General features: G+C 43.5%; 1 protein-coding gene across 1 annotated transcript in view; it reads right to left on the bottom strand.

Moving 5' to 3' along the window:
- Positions 1–1,620: 1,620 nt before the first annotated feature.
- Positions 1,621–22,006, bottom strand: part of MYCBPAP (MYCBP associated protein) — a 39,645-nt gene continuing 19,259 nt past the window's right edge. Inside the window, 8 exon segments of the mRNA XM_015410723.1 lie at positions 1,621–1,740; positions 6,082–6,267; positions 6,474–6,586; positions 8,021–8,133; positions 8,603–8,724; positions 9,707–10,009; positions 15,594–15,740; positions 19,747–19,934. Coding sequence (XP_015266209.1) covers positions 1,621–1,740; positions 6,082–6,267; positions 6,474–6,586; positions 8,021–8,133; positions 8,603–8,724; positions 9,707–10,009; positions 15,594–15,740; positions 19,747–19,934 — 1,292 coding nt within the window.

Here is a 22,006-nt window from a genome sequence, read left to right as displayed (position 1 = left end):
TGCCTTGCCTCAGTGTCATGACACTCGAATTCTTTGGAGGTCTCCCATCCAAATACTAGCCAGGGCTGACCCTGCTTAGCTTCAGCATGTTGGAAAAATTGGTAAAATAGTTATGCATTCAGAGGTTGCGGTGGATCTTTGCTTCACTGGAGAGGAGGCATTTTCTTCTATGTAAAAATCTTTATTTCTAAGGGAAGGGGTCACAGGAAATCTACAAAACAACAGAGACACCTAAGGCTACATCTTTACACTTTGACCACACGGTCTACAACAGTGGAGATTCTTCTTCTTCTTCTTGACCCCTAGAAGGAAAACACCTGAATACATTAACCAATGATGGTGAGTAAATGGACTTCAGTTTCGCAGGATTTGTTTCCATTGGCTCTGTGCCAGGTTTCCTTCCAGGTCAGTCTAAACAGCAGCACACAAGGTAAACACACATTAACCCATAATGACTTAATTTTAGACCTTGCAACACACATATTTCCAACACAGCAGTCTGACAAGATCGGGCTAGCCTGGGCCACCCACCCAAGTCAAATTCTCCATCTATCTAGCAGTAAAAAAATGTTTAAATTTGCGGTGTCAGAAGTTATTGTAATTCACAGTACTAACATATCCAGAGCTTGAAAACACCCTTTGACTTAGATTCACTCCTTCCCTTTTGTATATTGAATAAATCACACTAGAATGATTCTTTTACAAAGCTGTTTTTTAAATTTGAAACAACAAAAAATGTTTTGAAGCCAAGATATTAGACAACTAATATAAACTTCAGTGCATTTTAAAGAAAAACATCTAAAATTAATTTCTAAGATTTTGGACCTTGTCACGAATATTATCTTTCTGTGGCGAGTAAAATGTTCTCCACATTGTTAGGAAGCGTTCTCAGATTATCACAAGAGCACTTAAAAATTGTTCCCCAGATAATAAACTCATGGGGTAGAAAAACTACCCTGGTGGCAAAAAACCATTGATTTCTGTGGTTGTTTTTTAATCCCAGATGAATTTTGGCTTTACGAATCAAACTGTACATAGTAACTAGCTGTGCTTTGGGAAAATTGCTTACTAACATACAGGTGACAATATTCTAAGCCAGTTTGGTGTAGTGGTTAAGTGTGTGGACTCTAATCTGGGAGAACCGGGTTTGATTCCCCACTCCTCCACTTGCACCTGCCGATGTGACCTTGGGTCAGTCACAAGCTCTGGCACAGCTGTCCTTGAAAAAGAGCAGTTTGTGTCAGAGTTATTTCAGCCCCACCCACCTCACAGGGTGTCTGTTGTGGGGAGAGGAAGGGAAAGGAGTTTGTAAGCCGCTCTCAGACTCCAAGTGAAGGGCGGGGTATAAATCCAATCTCCTCCTCCTCCTCCTCCTCCTCCTCCTCCTCCTCCTCCTTCTTCGAGGAAAAGATTTTCAAGCCACTTTCCTCTGCATTCTGCCCAAAAAAGTACCACCAGGGTAGCTAATTTCCCTCAAGGGTAGTTTTATTATTTAGGCTGTATTTGTACGTGTAGCCTCAGGGAGGCGGCTAACTGTGCAAACTGGCCCTCAGAGCTTGTCAATTGCTACTTTTATCAACAAATAGAAATTGCACCATCTCGCCACATAAATACAACATTTTATTTCATTCTGAAATCAGAACCAAAAACTGCTTTCTTCTTCTTCTCTAGAGCTTCCTTCTTCAGCTCCTCAAAGAGAAAAAGCATTTTGCTTAGCATTGAATTCAGTAATCCATAGACCTAAAAGGAGAAGGCAATTCAAATAATCCTTCAGCACAACAAGACAACAGAAAGCGGCACATGAGTGTAGACATCTTTTAGACAAATGGTCAACCAAACGAACATATTTTTGTACCCCACAACACACATTGGAAGGGGAAGGTTGCATATTTGACAGCTACTTCACACACAAAAAATGCACTGCTAGGTTGCTGTCACTAGCCAGGATGGTGGGGTACTGCTTCCTGACATAAGGAGCTACATAGGCTGAGATAAAACAGGAGTCCAGTGACACCTTAAAGACTAACAAAATTTATTCCTGCACAAGCTTTCGTGAGTCAGGGCATGTAGCCCATGAAGCGGAACGCTGACTCATGAAAGTTTATGGTAGAATAAATGTTGCTAGTTTTTAAGGTTCCACTGGACCCCTTTTTTGTTTTGCTGCTACATATTAACACAGCTACCCCTCTGGAATTATCTAGGCCAACTTCAGACTGGCAGTTTGCTCCGAGACAGGCACGAGCCAGAAACGTTTCACAAACGGATTAAAGGGGCCATTCACACAGGCACATCTGTCAGGCGTTCCCCAGCCGGACTCAACCCGTCTTGTAACGCTTCCCTCCCAAGTTTTAAAGATACCAGGTGAAAGTGGTATCAAACCCTGGAAAGCTAGATTATCCCACGTCCATCCCGCTTCCTGGAAGTGTGAACGTGAAAAGCCGCAATCCGGTAGGGATGCGCTTATGCGCATGAGCGCTTATGTGCATGAGCGCACATAACCGGATTACCAGAAAAAGCCACTTACAGCCGCACCTCCGGGCCAACAGTGTGAACGCTCCCTTGCGTCTCCTCCCCGGTATGCTCCCACATCAGTCGGTGCAGTGTGACCGGGAAAACCCGGAACACTTTGTTCCGGCTCTTTTTCACCACGACTCCCTCCCGCTTCAAACTGCCAGTCTGAATTCAGCCCCACATGGTCAGAAGCAATTTAAAGAGACAGATCCTTGAGGGAGAGGCCATTGCTCAGTGGTAGTAGTATACTTTACATGCGGAAGGTCCCAGATTCACTACCTATCCCTATGTAAATGGCTCTGAGGCCTAAGAACTGGGAAAAGTCCACTGAATCTTTGAGTATTCCTGCCACACAAAGTAGACAATTCTAGGCTAGATGGACTAATGATCTGACTCTGTATAAGGCAGCTTCACACGCATTGGGTTTAGTATCTGATATCTGATTTTAATTCTATTAGCTGAACTTAATCCATTTTAAGGATAATTTTAAAAATGCACCGTTGGGGACCCATAAGACTAGTAGGGTGAGAAAATCCCATTCTTTTCTCTCTTTTTGCCTGCCCCTGGCCCTTTCCCTCCCTTGAAGCCCTCTCCACTGGTTTATCTTGCTTTTATTGCCCTTCCTGCTGGCCCTTCCAATCCTTTCCTTCAATCATTTCCTCTGGAGCCCTTTAGCAGATGTTCCCTTCCCTGCCAGGAATGCTGGACAACCTCTCAATGCCATCCATGACCTAGCAGGATTTTGTGAGATTTTAGGCAGTATTACCCATTTTGGATCAAATTTAATCACCTCTTACCAATCCCCCCCCCCTTTTCTGGATTTTTTTGTGTAAACCTCCATGTGTTGCATATCTGTTTAACATGGCCTCATTGTGCAGATTTTTTGATCTATGTTCTTAGCTCATTGTTCAGAATTATATATATATATATATATATAATTGTGTGCAGCCATGGTTTTGTTCATGTTGGGCAAGTACAGCAAGGCCATCTAATTTTGCTCCACTTACTGACTACACAACCTCCATTAAACCTTGAGGATGCCATGCAAAATAACTAGGCAAATTCCATGGAAATATCCTTGGGGGGGGACAAGTGTATGCCCTGCCAAGGGCAGAGTACAAACAACAGTACAGCATAATGACATCATTTATACTTGTGCTCTAGAATCAGGGTACTGAAGATCAATTATGTGTGCTTCAGCAGCAGCATGCCAGAACACAAGATTGGGCTACACAAGAAAGGGTTTTTTTGTCTTTTGAAATTTACAACTTAATTCTATGCATGTTTACTCTAAAATATGTCATTCTGAATTCAATAGAATTCAGTCAAAGTGTTTTTAGATATTTTGTGGCATCATCTTATTATGCATAAATCATTTTACCACCAGTCTTTAATCAAACTATTCAGTAGATATGCGGCCAGATGATCCTATAGCCCATTAGTTATTAAGGGATCTAATAAACCTTGGACACAGAACCAATATCACTGACAGTGCAAGCAAAACTGAAACATGCTCAGGCAATAACAATTTCTCCACTTTAGCAAGCAGAGACAAACACAGCCTGGACAAATAACACTGGGGTAGAAAACACACAGAACGACATTACTTTTTGCCTTTTCCTGTGACCTATTAGGCCATCTTCTATATGGCTATGTGAGGTCAGTAATGATCTTTCATCAATGACAGAAAACAAACAGGAGGCAATTCAGATCGTTCCTAAGCTAACTTTGTTTTATTACCATAACGGTGAAGGTAAGTAAGATCTGGGCACCCAAATTGTAATTCAAAAAGTGAATTAAGCCACATCTAGCTAGTTCAGGCAAAAGCAAGTCAAACTAGGGCCACCTTGATTTGTCAACCAGTCTTCCAGCCAGCAATACTATATCAGTGCTCTAAATAGTTTCTTTGAAATCCATACAGTTCTGACAGATTTTTCTGGTATAGTAGGCCATCATAAATTGCCTTACTACTTTGCCCTGTATGATTAGTAGAATGAGAGCAATTATCTTGCTTGTATTTAGGCCTTTGTGGAGACTCCGCTTTCTCTCATTCTTGGCCTCTGTATTCAATCCTCCAAGAGAGTGGATGAGAGACAAGGCTCTACTAGATCAGCCTGGGTCTGCACCCCTGATGCAGAAGCAGAATTTACTTTAAGGCCTATTATGTACGCGCAGCTTACTGCAGAGAATCCAAGCAGCCAAGCCTTTAAGCTTGACTTCGGATTCTGTACCTGCATCATTATTTTTTCTCTGGTGTATTTATTCTGCAGCTACATCCCAAAAAATACAGTTTTTCTTAATTGGGGTGGGAATGTCACTTGTGACATGTGGGGGTGGTGTCCAAAGGGTTTAAAAAAAAATTATGCAATTGCATGATCGCAGCTGCACAGTATCATCAACTAAGCCCGTTCCATTTAGCCTCCTGGTTCAGCTTGTTGAATGAAAGGGAACACAAAGGTAAATAGGCAAAGTTTTTAAAAATCCTGAAATAGACCAAACTGTTTATGAAACTGACTAGAGCAGCTTTAAAGCACCCTTTTCTTACTGCCACACCCTAGTGGATTCTCTGCTGTGTTATCGGCCACTGTGAAATATGGAAAAGTCACCACTCTGTCATTCCCCTCTTTCATTGCCACACAAGCACCATTTTGAATTGTTTTTAAAATTATTTTCCTCATAGCTTTAATTTTTTTATAAGCAGTATGAGACTAGCGATAAAATGTTAATCTATATCACCATATGCAAGAGAGTGCACAGTAATGCCTCCCTGCAGGCACAACTTTGCACTGCCTTCTCCAGCTGCTGTGTTTAAACCAGGCAGCAAGAGAGGGCAGCCCGGCCAGGATCGCTGTGCCTGTGGGGAGCCAATAGCTCTCTGTAGGAGCAGCTTTGAGCTGCCTTCTCATATCACTAGACTCATGCCACTTATAAAAAAAAATTTAAATATAAAACAACAAGAGGAAAAGTAATCAATGGAGGTTGCCATATCGACGAATGGCGGAAGGTACAGAACAGCCTTGATGTGGCCGGGGGAGTGACATTCAAGGGGCAGCAAAGGGGCAGGTGGGATCTGAGGGAATCTGTACGCTTTTGAATTACTGGTCGTGGTGGTGAGAACGGGGGGGGGGGGGAATCAGCATAAAACCACTCTCAGAAAACCCAGGAAAACAGTGACCAGAAAACAAACTGAGTACTGAAGGGGGGGGAATCAATACAGAATGAAAAAGAAAACCTAATGGAGATGTACCCATGCGTAATACGCCTAAGACAAAACCATCTGACAAAATGCTCTGCACCTGGAGAAGTCACCCATCTAACCAGTGATATATTTAGGACTCATCCTAGGGTGGTTTTAGGAATTCATATTACATTAAAATAAATGTAGCACTGGATGGAATCCTGATATAAACTATTACTTGTCAAAAAAAGCAGAGCATAAAGAAAATGACTGAGATTTGCTCACAGGTAAGCCTAACTGATTTTAGTGAGGAATGTAATTTCAAATGACCAATATACGACTGCAGCTAGAGCAACAGACAAATGAACAAGAATGGCTCTAACGGTACTTACTTCAACATAAAGTTTCTCATGGTATTTTTCCTGCACAACTGGGTCCACGTGTTCATGTCGAGAATGGGCAGCTTCTGATTCTACACGGTCTAATGGGAAAGGGGTGTGATCCCTTGGCTCCTTGGTGGAAGTTTTCAGTTTTCGCTCTTCCTTGGACTTCAATTTCTTGCTGTTTGGACGTTCCTACTCAGAAAAATTCAAGTATGCCCAAGAGAGATCTCAGCATTTTTTGTAGTCTGTATACAAATTGCCTTCAGATGCATATCACATATACATCTCAACAAAAAGTCAGATCACTTCATAAACCTCAACGATACATCCTAATAACCTTTCAAACATCTTATCTGAATCTTTATTTCCAGTATTCATCTTGAAGGGGCCCCCCCAAATACCTCTTTGCCTGCCTTTCCTCCTTTTTTTTCCTCCTTCCCAGCAGACTTTTTATCTTCTTTCTGAAGTCTCCGTTCTTCCTTCCCTCCCTTCAGAAGAACTGGTTTCATCTCAGCTGCACAAAAAAACCAGCATTTCACTTATATGAAAACTGGGAAATCAGGTTGCTAAATATTCATTACTTTACTGGTCCCTCAAATGAATACAACCATACTTTGGCAGATATCCAGCTCTGAAAAGCAAGTTAATTAATGAGCCAGTTCTGTGAAGATGTTTTGTTGCTGAATCTATGGCTGTGGTCACACAAGCAGTTTGCTGCAGCAGTATATCGGCTCTAAATAAGTCACAAGTTTGGGACACTTTGCATCGATCACACAGTAGCCGCTAAGCCGACATCATAGTGCCGTGGGCCTGTGGTCAGTTATTCACATCGGTGGAATTCTTTCTCATGCTTCCTCACCCAAACACCGAGCTTTGCAGGCAGCCACAGGCAGCCAATGGGGGCACTGAAGTGCACCTCGAAGTGGGGTTGGAGGGGGAAAAGGGACGTGCTGGAAATGGAGAGGAATGATCACACTGCTCGTGCATTTCCATGGTGTGCCCAGGCGATCAGACACCCAGAAACCTGCCATGGAAGCGCCTCACTGAGGTAGCTACCAGAATTTGCCGGTGGCTATCTAATCTGCATGAGAGTTTGTAATGATTTCATGTTTTGGTGTGTGTGTTTCTTTAAATGTTTAGTTTGACTGCAGTAATGTAAGGAGTGTGCCAGAGGGAGATACGTGTGATGTGATTGGCTGATGACTGAGAATGTGAGAGGAGGGGTGTCTCTGAGGTGATTTTGTGTTTGTAGAGAGATGAGTGTGGAGAGGGTTTTTTTGTGTGAGAGTCTGTATGACAGAGGAAGCAGTTGGAGTTTAGGTTAGCCTGTGTGGCTATATATGAGCAAGAGAGTTCAGCCTGTGTGGTTATATATATGAGAGACAGATAAGCCTATCAGAGTTGAGTTTTGGTGTGTATGAGAGACTGTGTGTGACGCCAAGCCTTGTCAGTTATATTTTCTTTCTTCAACAACAGTTCAAAAATACCCAGAAACCTATTTTGTTCTTTTATAAATCAATCAATATTTGTTTAAACTTATCCCAGCAATCAGAACAGTCCTTCCTCAGGGCCACATAGTCCTCTGAAGCGCCCAAACACTGGGTCATTCTACCAAAATAGAGAGAGTTTGAATTTTTAATTCCTGGTGGCAGCAGAAACCTACTAAGTTCATGTACACAGAGTGTGGTTTGAAGGAGAAACAGTCTCCCTGATAAGTGAGGACACCACAGAGTTGTTTTAGCATGAGGTAGGGACGACTGGGGTACAGGAGCCAGATATGCATGTTTGACTGCGCCCAATTGATCCGGAGGGAAGGGGTGGCTATGTCAGGTCAAACTGCTCATGTGATCGCACCCTATATCTGCACTAGCAGTGTCTACCCAACCCCACAATTCTGCCAAGCTAAATATCCTCCCCTGTAATCTGGTCTTTTAAGACTGTCACTTACCTGGTTCCTCTGGGACTTCTGTGTAAGTGTCCTTCTCAGGCATACCAAGCAGGGACCTCAGCATTAGTGAACGGCTCACTAGACCATCAATTACTTCACGCCACAACTGGAAACTAACATTAAAAAAAATGGTGCTGGATGGATAGCAGAGAGGGGGCAGGGCAGGTCAGAACTTTGCTGGCTGTTATGATTTTTCTTTATAAGCAAAGGGTTGTGGGAGAGCCTCAGATGAGCACATATTGGTCCACAATGTTGACTAGGCTCTGCTGATAGATAAAAAACTGAGAGGCTGTTTGACAGGAGATACATTGATGAGTAAAGAAACCTAATGCCCATCTGAGATCTCCATAAACAAATTCTAAGAGACATTTTATGTTTCTAAAGAACAAAGCAAGGAAACATGATTCTGGTTCATCTCCATAACAGCCTTAAAAACTAAAATGGCTACACACCAAATCAGAATATCTCATTTCTCTTCTGCGACTGGATTGTTCTATCTATTGAAAACCCTTCCTCCTTCTCTGAACTAGAGAGCTTTCTGCAGTTTGCCAGATAAATTAACTCTTTGCAGTATTAACATACCAAATCTGGTACATGAGGTCAGTCTGTGGTGGTATCTGTACATTACAAAGCTCCAGTGCAGCTTTATTAAGTTGGGCCAGAGCAGCTTCTCGCTCATTTTCCACAGGGATTGCCAGCAAAGTCTGATGGGATAAAATAAATAAATAAAAAATCACGCTCAATGTGACTGCAGTTTTAGACAGACAAATATATTTGGCTTTCCATAGCCAGCCTAAGATCATCACACCTTTTTAAATGAAAAGGATAAAAGGGCTGTTTCACTCCCCCACCCTACCCTGATACATGGTGAAACTCTCGTTCCTATTATCACAGGCAGACCTGAATACTTGATATAAGAAACCAGCATTTCTAGAATATGGGATCTCCTCTGATCCTGGATATCGTACTCACTCAGAGGCACACATATATGTCTTTAAAATATGTGCCAGCTTGACTTAAAAGGAATATTGTGCTGGTTTCCAGTGCAAACATATGTTCTAAAAAAACTCTGGAACTCAGTTTGGAAAATGAACATAATCAAGTGAACATGTGTAATATCCTTCTGACATGATAAAGGTAAAGGTTCCCTTGCTCGAAAGCCAGTCGAGTTCGACTCTAGGGTTGCAGTGCTCATCTCCATTTCAAAGCCGAAGAGCCAGTGCTGTCCGAAGATGTTTCCGTGGTCACGTGGCCGGCATGACTAAACATTAAGGCGCACGGAACGCTGTTACCTTCCCACCGAAGTGGTACCTATTTATCTACTTGCAATTTCTTGCTTTCGAACTGCTAGGTTGGCAGGAGCTGGAACTAGAGATAGGAGCTCACTCCGTCATGCGGTACACTCGGGTCTCGAACTGCTGAACTACTGACCTTCCACAGCCTGCAGTTCAGCGTCTTAACCACTTGAGCCACTGCAGCTCCTTCTGACATGATACAAGCATATATATCTTAGCACATGCCTGCCTGTGTGTGTGTTCTAGTGTCTTAATAATGGAAACAATCTTGATACACTGCACTTTTTTAAGCTGTCAGTAACAGAAGTTCTTGGATACACTACTAAAAGGATGGAATATGCTGGGAATATTTAAAGGTAGAGGAAAAATAAGGAACACTGTGGTCAACCACCTGTCTCAAATCTGTGATGGAAAGATTCCACTCCACACGATTCACATCCTCCTCCTCATCAGGGACACTCCAGTGGCTCATCTCTTCCACCACTGACTTCCGTGCTCCCGAAACATCCGGGGAGATACTCTTGCTTGTATCTTCCACAGGACTTTTCTGTTGCAACTCCGGAGCGCTCTTTGGTCGGGAGAGTTCATCCGCATTCTTCAGCTGTGAGCCCCCTTCATCTGTAGCTCGAGGAGGATTCATGAGTTTGTCCCACAGTTCATGAAGCCCCTTCACCACTTGGTGCTGGTAGTGTAACTGTTACAAGCACAGAAAAGAAGAAGACTAGGCAAACAAGAATAGTAGACATAATTATATAAGAGAAACAAGTGTCTAAACAGATTCTGATAGTTCCAGACAATAATCAGGGCCTCGGCGATGGAAAACCCCTTTTTCTGGGATACATTTTGATACACCAGCTATCAATTGGTTAAAAGTGGGCTCAAAAGTTTCACAAGAGCATTCTGAATTAAGTCAATTTTCAGGAAGCAGCCAATGTGCCCTGTCCCTTCTGGCCTCTCGACATTTCATTCCAACCTGATTAGGCAACTGATTGATAAATGGCCAGCGATGTGGAAATCAAGGAGACCGTTCAGGAACATCTCTGTCTTGACTGTTATCTCTTTCCTGTTCTTTTTGCCTTTAGTAATTAACAACACCTTGTCTGGCTTCCAAACTAATTTCCCCTTGGTCCCATATTTACAAGTGGTGCTATATTCCCATCACCCGGCCTAGTTGACCAAAATCCCACAGCAAAATTCTGTCTCTACAAGTATATATTTTTCAAAAGGGGGGCGGGGGGCAGGGTAGCCACCAATCAGACATCTGGGGTGAACACTTGTCTATCATGGTCCCAATCCTAGTAATTTTCAAGGTATTAGCTGAGCAAAATGCCAAGAGTGAAGAGCCAGAATGAAAAGGTTAGAAATATTATAATCTCTCTGTGTTTACTAATAAGCATACCTTTTTCAGTTTAAATGCTCTGCACTGGAGTAAATCTGTATGCTCAGCAATTATCTTCTGTTCTTAGGTGCTTCAGTAACAGTACTAATTAAAAAACAGGGTACTGAGGAAGTTGTGACAAACTCAGTAGCAGAGTATGGGTATGACAGACCAGAACCCAGCATATACAGCTCTAGGCAGATTACAGGGTTTTAAAATGCACCAAAGAATCTTGGGAAAGAGAAGCAAAAAACCCAGCCACTTTCATTTTGAGAATATAAATGCCAGCAGTTCATCAGATAAACATCATGTAGCTCTAACTGAAACACAGAAACCAAGAGATAATTTTTTTTAATGTAGAATTTAATCAGAACTCACAAGACTCTGCTTTTAAAGGGGTGGTCAAACACCTATGGGTTAGGTTCTTAATTAAATTCCATATAAACAAAAATGGGAACAAGAATTTATAGACATACAGAGCACCACTGGAAATTCATTTGTATGGAGTTCTGAAGAAGCTGTCACATTAAAGGAAATACATAAGATACTATACAGGCAATATGATTTATTGGCTAGAATTTTCAGAAGAGTGTAAGACAGTATGAATACGTGTGTAAGGCAGCATGGAAGTCTAGGTGCTGACTTGCTTTTGGTAAATAAAGTGTAAACAGATTATGGGATTCCAAAGGGTTATCAGAATTTTTTTCATATAGGTAAACGTAAAGGTTCCCTTGCTTGAAAGCCAGTCGAATCCGACTCTAGGGTTGCGGTGCTAATCTCCGTTTCAAAGCTGAAGAGCCAGCGCTGTCCGAAGACGTTTCCGTGGTCATGTGGCCGGCATGACTAAACACCAAGGAGCACGGAACGCTGTTACCTTCCCACCGAAGTGGTACCTATTTATCTACTTGCAATTTCTTGCTTTCGAACTGCTAGGTTGGCAAGATTTTTTCATATACTATGAGATATAATCATCCACATATGGCTGCAGTACATTGTATTGATTTATAGAAAGAGGTTTAAATCCTTCATGGTCGAAAGTGCTGTCAATTCGCAGCTAATGTATGGCAACCATGTAGGGTTTGCAAGGCAAGAGATCTTTTATAGTAAGTGGGAAATTACTGCTAGGATAGATATAATAAAGAGCTGGATACATATATTCTTGAGGTGAACATAAGAGAAGCCAATGCTGGATCAGGCCAATGGCCCATCCAGTCCAACACTCTGTCACAGAGTGGCCAAAAACACCAGATGCCATCAGGAGGTCCAGCAGTGGGGCCAGGTAAAGCAACCCATCTTAAATGGTTTTATTCATAATGAAATAGACATCTTTTGAAAGAGTATAAGCTCCATTTCTTAATTTCCTGCAATATTCTATAATATGTTACTCACTAGATCGTAACAATCCAGTAAAGTAAAGGTTCCCTTGCTCGAAAGCCAGTCGTATCCGACTCTAGGGTTGCGGTGCTCATCTCCGTTTCAAAGCCGAAGAGCCAGCGCTGTCCGAAGACGTTTCCGTGGTCATGTGGCCGGCATGACGAAACACCAAGGCGCACGGAACGCTGTGACCTTCCCACCGAAGTGGTCCCTATTTATCTACTTGCAATGTCTTGCTTTCGAACTGCTAGGTTGGCAGGAGCTGGAACTAGAGACAGGAGCTCACCCTGTCTTGCGGCACCCGGGTCTTGAACCACTGAACTACTGACCTTCCACAGCCTGCAGTTCAGTGTCTTAACCACTTGAGCCACCGCAGCTTCCCTAACAATCCAGTAGTATTAGCTTAAATATGCTATACAAAAGGAATATATCTATCATTTTCTGTTGGTTTTTTGCCACTATCCGAGTTATATGTCTTATATATGTTTTACAAAGTGATTTGTAACAATATAAATAACAGACAAGAAAAATCTGTTGCAGCAAAAAAACAAACCGAAAAACAGATGAAATCATTAAATACAGCTTTCCCTTAGGTAGATTTTGCCCAGGAATAAGTTCAATAGCACAGTCTGTATTCTGATGGGGGGGGGGGAGTTCATCAGCCTCCTTTTCTTCAAACACTTGCAACAAGACTCTGTACTCAAAGGGAATCTGGTTTACCTCTTCCCTGGCCAGGCACACCCACTCAGGCACCAGCTGCAGCTCCCCCCCACTCCAAGTTCCAGACCTGAGTCTGACAGTGTGGGTCCATGAACTGGAGGGTTCCCAGCATCCACTGAATATAAGGACCATGTGCTCTGAGCCAGGGGATTCCCAACACCATGGGGAATTTGGCCGAAGGGTTCACTATGAAGGCCCTCAGTTCCCAGTGGGAGCCCACCACCAATGGGCAGTCGAGCGGTGCTGTGAACACAGGGCTCCCTCTTCACTGGAGTTCCATCCATCTGAGAAAACACTAGGGGCTCCCCCAGTTCTCGCAATTCTGCCCCCAACCCTGCTACTAAGGCTGGACTGATCAGGTCTCTGGTGCATCCTGAGTCTATGAGTGCCGGTACTTAGATGTGGGTTTGGGGTGGTGGTGGTTTGAACCTCAGTCACAGTCATAAAAAACAAGGGAGATGGAGGCCTCACCAAAGCTGGTGATGGAGAACTGCGGACCTGCTGTTTAGCACCCTTCACAGCAGGTCCTGGTCATTTCCCAACAGCTGTTGAGGTTCCTCTTCACTAGATGAAATGCTCTCCAATTCCGCTCCCCCTCCCGACTGGAGGGCAGTTGAATGCTTGAGATGGCCTTCTTCGCTTCTCCCTTCTTCTTTTCTTTCGGCTTGCCTTCTCCCTTCTTCACTGCACCCGGTCTCCGTTCATGAGGGCAGTTGGCAGCGAAATGGCTGGGGGCCCCACATTTTAGACACAAGCCCTGCCGCATTCTCTGCTCCTTGTCGCTCCCTTTCCCCGGAAGCTGACCTCTCTACGCCCTAGCCTCCCAACCAGCCCCTAGCACTTTTGTGGACCCCACAGGAGGCTTGGGATGGTACATCTCCAGAAGGTTGCAATGGTTCTCAGCCTCACACGCCACCTGAATCCAGCCATTCAGAGTCACTGGGTTTTCCTGGGTCAGTGCTTTTTCCAGGATAGTGTGGATCAGGCCAGACTGGTAGAATTCTATAAGTACCTCCTCCAGCCAGCCTTGCAATTTGGCAGCATAGGTCTTGAACTCATCAGAGAATGCGCTGATGGACTGGTTCCCTTGTTTCAAGCCCGAGATGGGTTCTTGCCTGCTCCAATTTCAGCGGGTCCTTGTACTGGTGGCAGAGGGCCCTCATGAACGTCTCGGAGTTCGGGCCCCCCTACATTGTAAAGTCCCACAAACCAGGCAGCTGTGCGGTTTCGCAGCCGGGACCCCAGGTATTCTACTCGGTGTTCATCAGAGGCAAAGGTGTGGCCCCATTTCCTCAGGAACTTGTGCAACTGCTTCTCTGGGGTCCCATTGAAGGTAGCTTCCAGCACATCTCTAGGGGGTGCAGGAGCAAGGTGCAGAGGATGGGGGCAACCGGTGGGGCTTCTCCATCCCACTGGACTGGAGCAGCTCCCCCTTCCCCTTGCAGTCCCAAGTCACGGAGCTCCTGCTGCAGGACACCATTGATGGCATGGGGGAGGGCATCCAGGGCAGCCCAGGTGTCTCTGCGCAGCTCAGTCTTCAGCTCCTGCTGGACGTGCTCTAGGTCCCCCTTCTAGGCAACGGCTCACAGCCATCAAACAATCAGGGTCATCATGGAACACTCTCAATGCCCGGCACCAGTCCTCATCCAGCCACCACCTCCAGACTCCAGCAGCCCCTAAGGAGGGAGTAGCCTAGTCAGGGGCATCCCACTGTCTTAGCTTGGCCCGGTGTTCCTTCCACGTCATGTCACACCCCTTCGGTTCTCCTTCAGGTGGCATGGTGCCCCCCGTACCATCAGGTGACTTCATGGGGGTGGCCTCTGTTTCCATCTCCTTATCTCCTGCACTCATCACGTCCGTGGTGCTCAGGGTCAAGGGAAAAGGAGTTCCAACGCTATGTCAAGTCCTGGAAAGCAATCAATCTCACCAACACTCCTGTAGCAGCAAGATTTGTTTATTAGGAGAAAGGATCCAAGCATAGACAACTTTCATGTCAGAACTGATTCCCAGATGTCAGTCCTGACAATATACTGGGAAATCCCCCAAATGCCCCTTAGCCAATCAATGCGCCCACTCAGCCCGCGAAACGTTTGATCTGCCCATGATACTGCCCCCTAACACCTGCATACTGATGGTTACGCTATCTAGAAGCTGCTTAGACTACAAGGTCACATAAAACAATGAGATCACATTCTTCCCAAGGCGCACCTGGGAGGCTTCTGCATGAGAACTGTTACAAGCTGGAACTAACCAAGCAAAGCCGATATTCACTCTCCCCCTGCAGCAGACAGTAGAGATGATAAACAAGCCAGACAAGAAATATGGAAAATATCTATATGACAGTGAGAAAATATTGTGTAAGCAAAGAAAGCACTTGGCAAGCGAGGACCGAGCTTGACATTTCATCACCTTTCCCCTCCCACTGTTGCAGACCCCCAGGAACAGCTTAAGGGGAGGAGTTGGCAGTCTGTAGTGGGAGGAAGGAAATCAACACATGCACCCTTCCATTCATGGAAATCCTCTATAGGCCCAAACCATTGTTTTGACTGCACAGTATTACCAGAGATTTGGGGGCAAAATTCAGCGGGCATTTTCAGTCTTGAGCACTTCAGCTTTCATTTAGTATGTTTCTTTTTTTTTTTTTAAAAAAAATAAAAATAAATGTAGGAACTGTCAGTTACTGAGTCAGAAAACTGAAGGTTCAAGACGGCAGAGCTGTACAAAAACTTCCCATGGTCTCTAGTCTGGGTTCTCAACACTACAATTCAGCATCTTAACCCTTTTCAGCACAAGGCAAATATGATACCTCTGGGTTCATGCTATGGAATAACTCTTCTTCCGAGACATATGCATCCATAGGAGATGGTGTTAGTGGTGGTGTACGAATTCGATGAAGCAGGACTTTCAGATTCTCCTCCACTATAACTGCAATTTCCCGGGCTTTTATCTCTTGCTAGAATACCAAAGAAAGGCATACATGAGACCTGATAATGCAGAATTATACCCTGAAGTCCACTGAAGTCAGTGGGCTTAGAAAGATGTAATTTGATTTGACATTTTCTCCAGTTGTTTTTAGCTTAATCTTTCATGTTCCTTGTTGTAATTCCCACTGTTATTTAATTTCATTGTTCACTGCTTTTCTAGTCCTGTTTTGAATTCATGTTCTAAACTATACTAAAATAAAATTTAAAAATATTTTAAAAAGAAAGATGTAACTCTGCTTAGGACTGCATTGTAAGCCACTTTGCAAATATCAACTAATAAAAATATTTGCACGTTCTGTCTACAGAGTCAGATACATAAAACAGCAGCCATACTACTGCATATATATGATACAGCCTTGATATTATTATTTAATATTTATTTCTGCCCAAAAGCTGCCAGAAAAAAATTTATTTGACAAGAAGAAAATCGACCGCAAAAAAAAATCTTTCTGTCAGCTTAGTTTAGTCTATATGATGGCCCCCTACCGTGATATGTCCAATCTGGCCAATTAGATCCATGCCACACTAACATCAAATCTACATTACTTGTAATACACTCTACCTAGGTCACTCCTCAAAGTCAACTCAGAGACTCCAGTTGGTGTAGAATGCCACTGCTTGGTAATTATCAGGAGCTGGGCACATTAGTCCAATTCTGCAGTCACTCCACTGCAGTTACTGGGCTCAATTACTGGGCTCAATCAGTTACTGGGCTCAATTCAAGGTCTTGGCTATAACATACAAAGCTCTTCGTGGCATGTCTGTGCTTCTCCCCCTGTGCTCTGCCATGACAGCTTTGCTCAGGTGAACAGGGCCTTCTGAAAGCTCTACCCTGCAAATGGTCAACCACTCCCTGCATATGTGCGTTCTCAGTTATGGCTCCACCTTAAGGAATGGCTTGCCTGATGAGGTCAAGAGGGTTCCCACTTTCCTGGCGTTTCACAAACTCTGCAAAACTGAATCATTCAGGACACTTTTACAAAGGTAATAGGGCTTTACTATAACAAAATGTTTCAGGAAGATGCTTTAATAAAGAAAGCAACTGTGGACAGTATTTGTTCTGTATATATTTGTTTTGTATATATTTGTTCTCTATATATAAACTGTGGACAGTATCTGTTCTGTATATATTATCGTAATATGTAATTTCTGTATTATTTAATACTTATGCTCATGAACTTATGTTCATACTTATGCTTAGTTTCAGCTTTGTTACTTGGTTTTAATTTCCACAATCCTAATCCTAGTACACTGCTTACTGGATATCCTATCCTATTGATTTAACTCTGCGTAACCCACCTTGAGTCTTTCTCAGAGGCAGACTATAAACAAACAAACAAAAACAATTCAGGACACAGGTACGGTATATGATTTTTTAAAATATGAATGTGGCATGTAAGTAGGCAAACAAAGTATTCTGTAACATCATATATTTATTTCTGAAACCTCTTCTCAGGATATAGATAGCCTTGTTTGTATACTGCAAGAGTTTCAGGGGTGTAGCCAGCGGTGGGGCTTTAGGGGCAGAGCCCCCTATCGGATCTTCGAAGCCCCCTACCTCACTGGGCCAGGAGGAGTTAATGTTCAGATAAGCAGGGGTTCACTGCATTTATTTATTCACTCTTCTATTTCTGCAAGACGAGAGGAGCAGAGCGAGAGTGATGATGATTTCAGAGGGGTAGCTGCGTTAGTCTATTGCAGCAAAAATAAGCAACAGCCTGGTGGCATCTCAAAGACTGACAAAATTTTATTCTAGCATCAGCTTTCATGGACTGCAGCCCACTTCTTCAGAGTGGGTGCTCATCCCTGCCTTCTCCACTGGTAAAACTCTGGGGACTAAATATTGTCCTTAGTTATGTACGGAATCAGAAAGGTGCATTATCCTGGTCCATCTACCTCAGTGCTGTCTACTTTGATGTGGAGCAGCTCTCCAAGGGCTCAGGAAGGGGTCATTCCCAGTCCTTCAAAGCCTTTTAAGTGGATATGCCAATGATTAAACCTCATGAACACCAAATGTTGTGTGTCCTACTACCAAACTAAAGCAAACAGAGGACAGAGTGGGCAGAAATTACTTCCAATTCTAAATAAACAGAACCTTCTTGCAAAGAAGAGGAAGAAAAAAAACAGTTGGTTTTTAAACCCTGTTTTTCTCTACCTTAAGGAATCTCAAAGTGGCTTACAACCTCTCCCCACAACAGACACCATGAGAGGTAGGGGGGCTCAGAGAATTCTGAGAGAACTGTGATTGGCCCAAGGTCACCCAGCAGGCTTCATGTGGAGGAGAGGGGAATCAAACCCTGTTCTCCAGATTAGAGTCTGCCGCTCTTAGCTACTACACCACTCCAAAAAGGATACCAATCAGTTTTTATTGGCCCTAATAAATTCAGAATAACACTACAGAAACAAAGCTGTAGGCAAGTACTTTGAGATGTACGAAAGTGAATGACCAGAAGAACAAGCCCCCCACCCACACAAGGCTGTGGAAGCTCCAGCACTGAAATATTTATGGATAATTATCTGTATTTGTTTAGGCTTAGCTGAGCCTGCTCCACTGCATACAACAAAGTAACATTTCTTTTAAACCAGTCAGTTTTGGTACTGAGATGTACATAAACCCAAACAAGGGTATGTCTGAATTCTAAATCTGATCTAGTTTGGCTCCCTGCAATGGAAACCTACAGAATGTAGTTCTGAGGGAACAACAGGAATTGTCTACACATTCTCAAAATTAAAGCTCGTTAAAGTTGATTTAGGGTAAGAGTGCAGATCTGCCCCAAAGAAAGAGGTTACAAATCTCATGAACACCCATCCGCTCTGTAGGTTGAGGAGATGAGCATCACATTTTCTGATATTACGCTTCTGATCTGGTAAATATAGCAAGGCATAGGCTGGAGACTGTCTGGCTATTCTTTCCCTTTGTCCCTTCAGGAGTGTTCTTAGATTATATGAATGCTATGAAATCCATACTCCGACCTCCTCTACACAGGCCTGTAGCCACGGAGGACCCTTGGGGCGGGACCCCCCTACTGAATGTGCCGTGCCCTGTCACTTCCCCCTGCCCTCTCCTCTTCCAGTCCCCCTCCCCCAGGAGGTGGAGGGAGCCTGGGGCAGAGGGAGAGAGGCTCTAGCAGACAGGTTTTGCTGCCTAGGGACAAGCTGGGTGCTTCCTCCTCAACTGAGGGGTGGTGGAGGCATGGGGAGGAGACCTACTTAGCTTTCTTCCAGCTGCCAAACCCCTGCAGTGAAAAGGGTAGCACAACCCGGCAGCTGCCCAAGCAGCGCGCACATGGAGAGGGGTGCGCAGTCCCCCGGAGCTCGGCCAGACTCTCCAGCACTCTCCCCCACGCACTCCCTCCTCAGGCTTCGAGCAGCCATTCCCTAACAACTGGAGAGCAGTGGCCAATGGCTATAGCAGCCCCACCTGGCTGCCTACCCCCTTCCCTGGAAAGAGAATGGTGGATGGAGCAGCGGGAGCTCAGCAAGGTTGAGCCGGCAGCTTTTAGAGGAAAGCCAAGCGCAGGGGGCAAAGGCAGTGGTGAGTCACTTGCAGCTGGGCCCGCTGCTTTGCCTCTTCGCATCTACCTCAGGGCAGCTGGCATAGCAAGACCTGAGCGGCGTGGGTGGAGCCAAAAGGCTGCACCATGGCTCTTGCTACCTGCTCTGAGCATGGAGGAGACCTTTTATTGGATTTATTTTTATTTTATTAATTTATTTTTAAATTATTTTTGTGACATCAGAAGTGGTATCATGCCCCTGGTGCCCCCTGAAAATTTTCTGGCTATGGGCCTCCCTCTACAGAAACACCCAATGCTATTAGTTTTTTAAATGTATATATGACAGAGGAGATTTTTTTCTTCAGAAGAATGCTGCTGAGCAAGTTATCTCATCTCAGCCCTGCTTCCTAGATCCCAGTCCCACCCCATAACCTACACCAAAGTACAAAGCTCGCTGCCTCTGCCCCAATGGTTGAGTTACCTGTAGGTCCTCCCTAAGCCCTGCAGTTTTATCTTCATACACAGCAATTCCCCAGAGGGTCACCTGCAACACAGCTCCCCCTAATAACACAGGGTGAGTGCCAAACTCCCAGGTTTCACTGAAGATTCCAGCATTCAATGATTTGAAGATGAAGGAAAATTTCCTGGTTTCTCCAGGCAAGATAACACCTAAGAGGAACAGAAGAAACATACAGGGAAGGAAAACATTCTTATTTCCCCAGGCAGAATAATTCCTTTGAGCACTACTTTAAGCATTACATTTTATGAACTGGTTTGAGCATGTTTTTACGAACAATAAAAATGTCCCCAAAGCAGCTACATAAAAAAACAAAAATGTGCCGGCCTCCAATTAAAAGCTGAGATCTAGGAATGGCCATAGCTTCGACCTGTCATCACCAATACCATCCAGGAACAGATGAAAAAGCCCTTTTGCTGCTTGAAACAGGTCAGATGGGCCAAAAAGCTTCCCTGGCTCTGGCTCACCATGGCTTCTTTGCCAGTTATTTCACATATAAAATCACGAACACCCACGAGGATTTAGACACCATTAACACAAACAATGTTACCAGAACTCTGTCTAGTTTTATCTCAAACGCTTGGATGAGTTTCAATTGTTGTGACTGAAGGATGTGAACAAATTGTTTGTAGCTGTGTGATACACCCAACCACATCATTGCTAGACCCATGCCCACTTTGGCTCTTTACATCTTATCAAAGATTACCCCATGGAATTGAAGGGATGCTTTCTTTGGAGAGGGAACAGTCCCAGCAGTCTTGAAGGAGGTGGACATGAAATCTCTCCTGAGGAAGCCCTCTCTGAACATGAAAAATCTGAACAGCTATTTATTTTTTTAAAGTTTTTATTAATCATTTCAACAAAGATAACAAAAATACAATAATAGTAAAACAAAAATAAACAACCAACTTTCACTACGTAACACTGAGTTTGATCAATATTTAGTTCTCTGTAACATTATCTCTTTTATTACAACAGGGCTATACATTTACTATTTCTGTTATTTTCAAAAGAATCCAGGTTTTCTCGATCAAAACAACGTTTTTTCCAAAAAAGGGTACCCATTTCTCCAGGTAATTTGAAGTAGCCTAATGTCTTCTGTTATTTTGTCCATAATGGCATAATCCCAGATTTTAGAATACCAGGCTTCTATTGAAGCGGAGTTTGGCATCTTCCAATTTGTGGCTATAATGTTCTTTGCGGCCAGTATTAGTATCAAAATGAGCTCACATTGTATCTTGGGAATGTTTAACTCCTGCCAAAGGTTTAGTAGGACTAGTTGTGGACTCTCTGGTAGTGTGTAGCCAGTTACGGTGTTTATATGTGTTAATACTATGTTCCAAAAAATCTGGATTTTTCTGCAAGTCCACCAACTATGAATATATGAGCCAGCTTCACCACAGGCCTTCCAGCACAGTGGTGCGTTAGCGAGAGTTATATGGTGAAGTTTTGTGGGTAAACATAGGGGAGAGCCAGATGTGTTCCCATTGAGCTTCTGTGAATTCAGTTTTGCAATCTGTTTGCCAAGCTTTTGTGTATGAAGGAAGTTTCGCTGATGTATTTAGAAGAAATATTTCATAGATCCTAGATATTAACCCATTTTGGGGGGTCGTTGTTATCCAAAAGCAGTTTTTCATAATCTGTGGGGGTCCTCGTTATGGATTGTTTGATTTTAGGCAGATCGCAAAGATGTTTTAGCTGAAAAAAATTCATACCATGGTAATTGGTGGTTAGCTAGATTTTCGAATTCAGTTTTATTTTTAATTTGTCCTTTCTTTAATATGTCACAAAATCTGGTTAAATTGTTTTCCCTCCAAATAGGGAAGGCTGTGTTCTTAAAGGCTGGAAAAAACCAAGGCTGACCTGTAAAAGTTGTTATGGGAGAAACCTGGATAGAAATCTTATTTTTATCCCAGATACTAAGTGCAAGAAACGGGATATTTTGGATGTTTCTAGTCAAATTTGTGTCTTGTGCTATAGAGTTTTATAACAAAAATTTGAACAGCTATTTAGTAACTGAAAAATAACTTTTTTTGGTCAAAATACTCAGGTGTATGATGTGACCAGACCCATTTCAGCCTGTTTTGGAACTGAAACTGTCTCACTCTGACTGATTATCTTCACTGGGAAAGAGACAGGGCAGTATGATCCTGCTGATTCTCCTGGATCACTTGGTGGCTTTTATTACCCTCTACTTGGTGGTCCATGATGGGAACTGATGGCA

The sequence above is a fragment of the Gekko japonicus genome, unplaced genomic scaffold (genome assembly GCF_001447785.1).
Source record: "Gekko japonicus isolate JY-2015 unplaced genomic scaffold, Gekko_japonicus_V1.1 scaffold15, whole genome shotgun sequence".
Classification (NCBI taxonomy): Eukaryota; Metazoa; Chordata; class Lepidosauria; order Squamata; family Gekkonidae; genus Gekko; species Gekko japonicus.
Note: the sequence above shows the minus strand (reverse complement) of the source record. Positions and strands in the feature narration are given on the sequence as shown.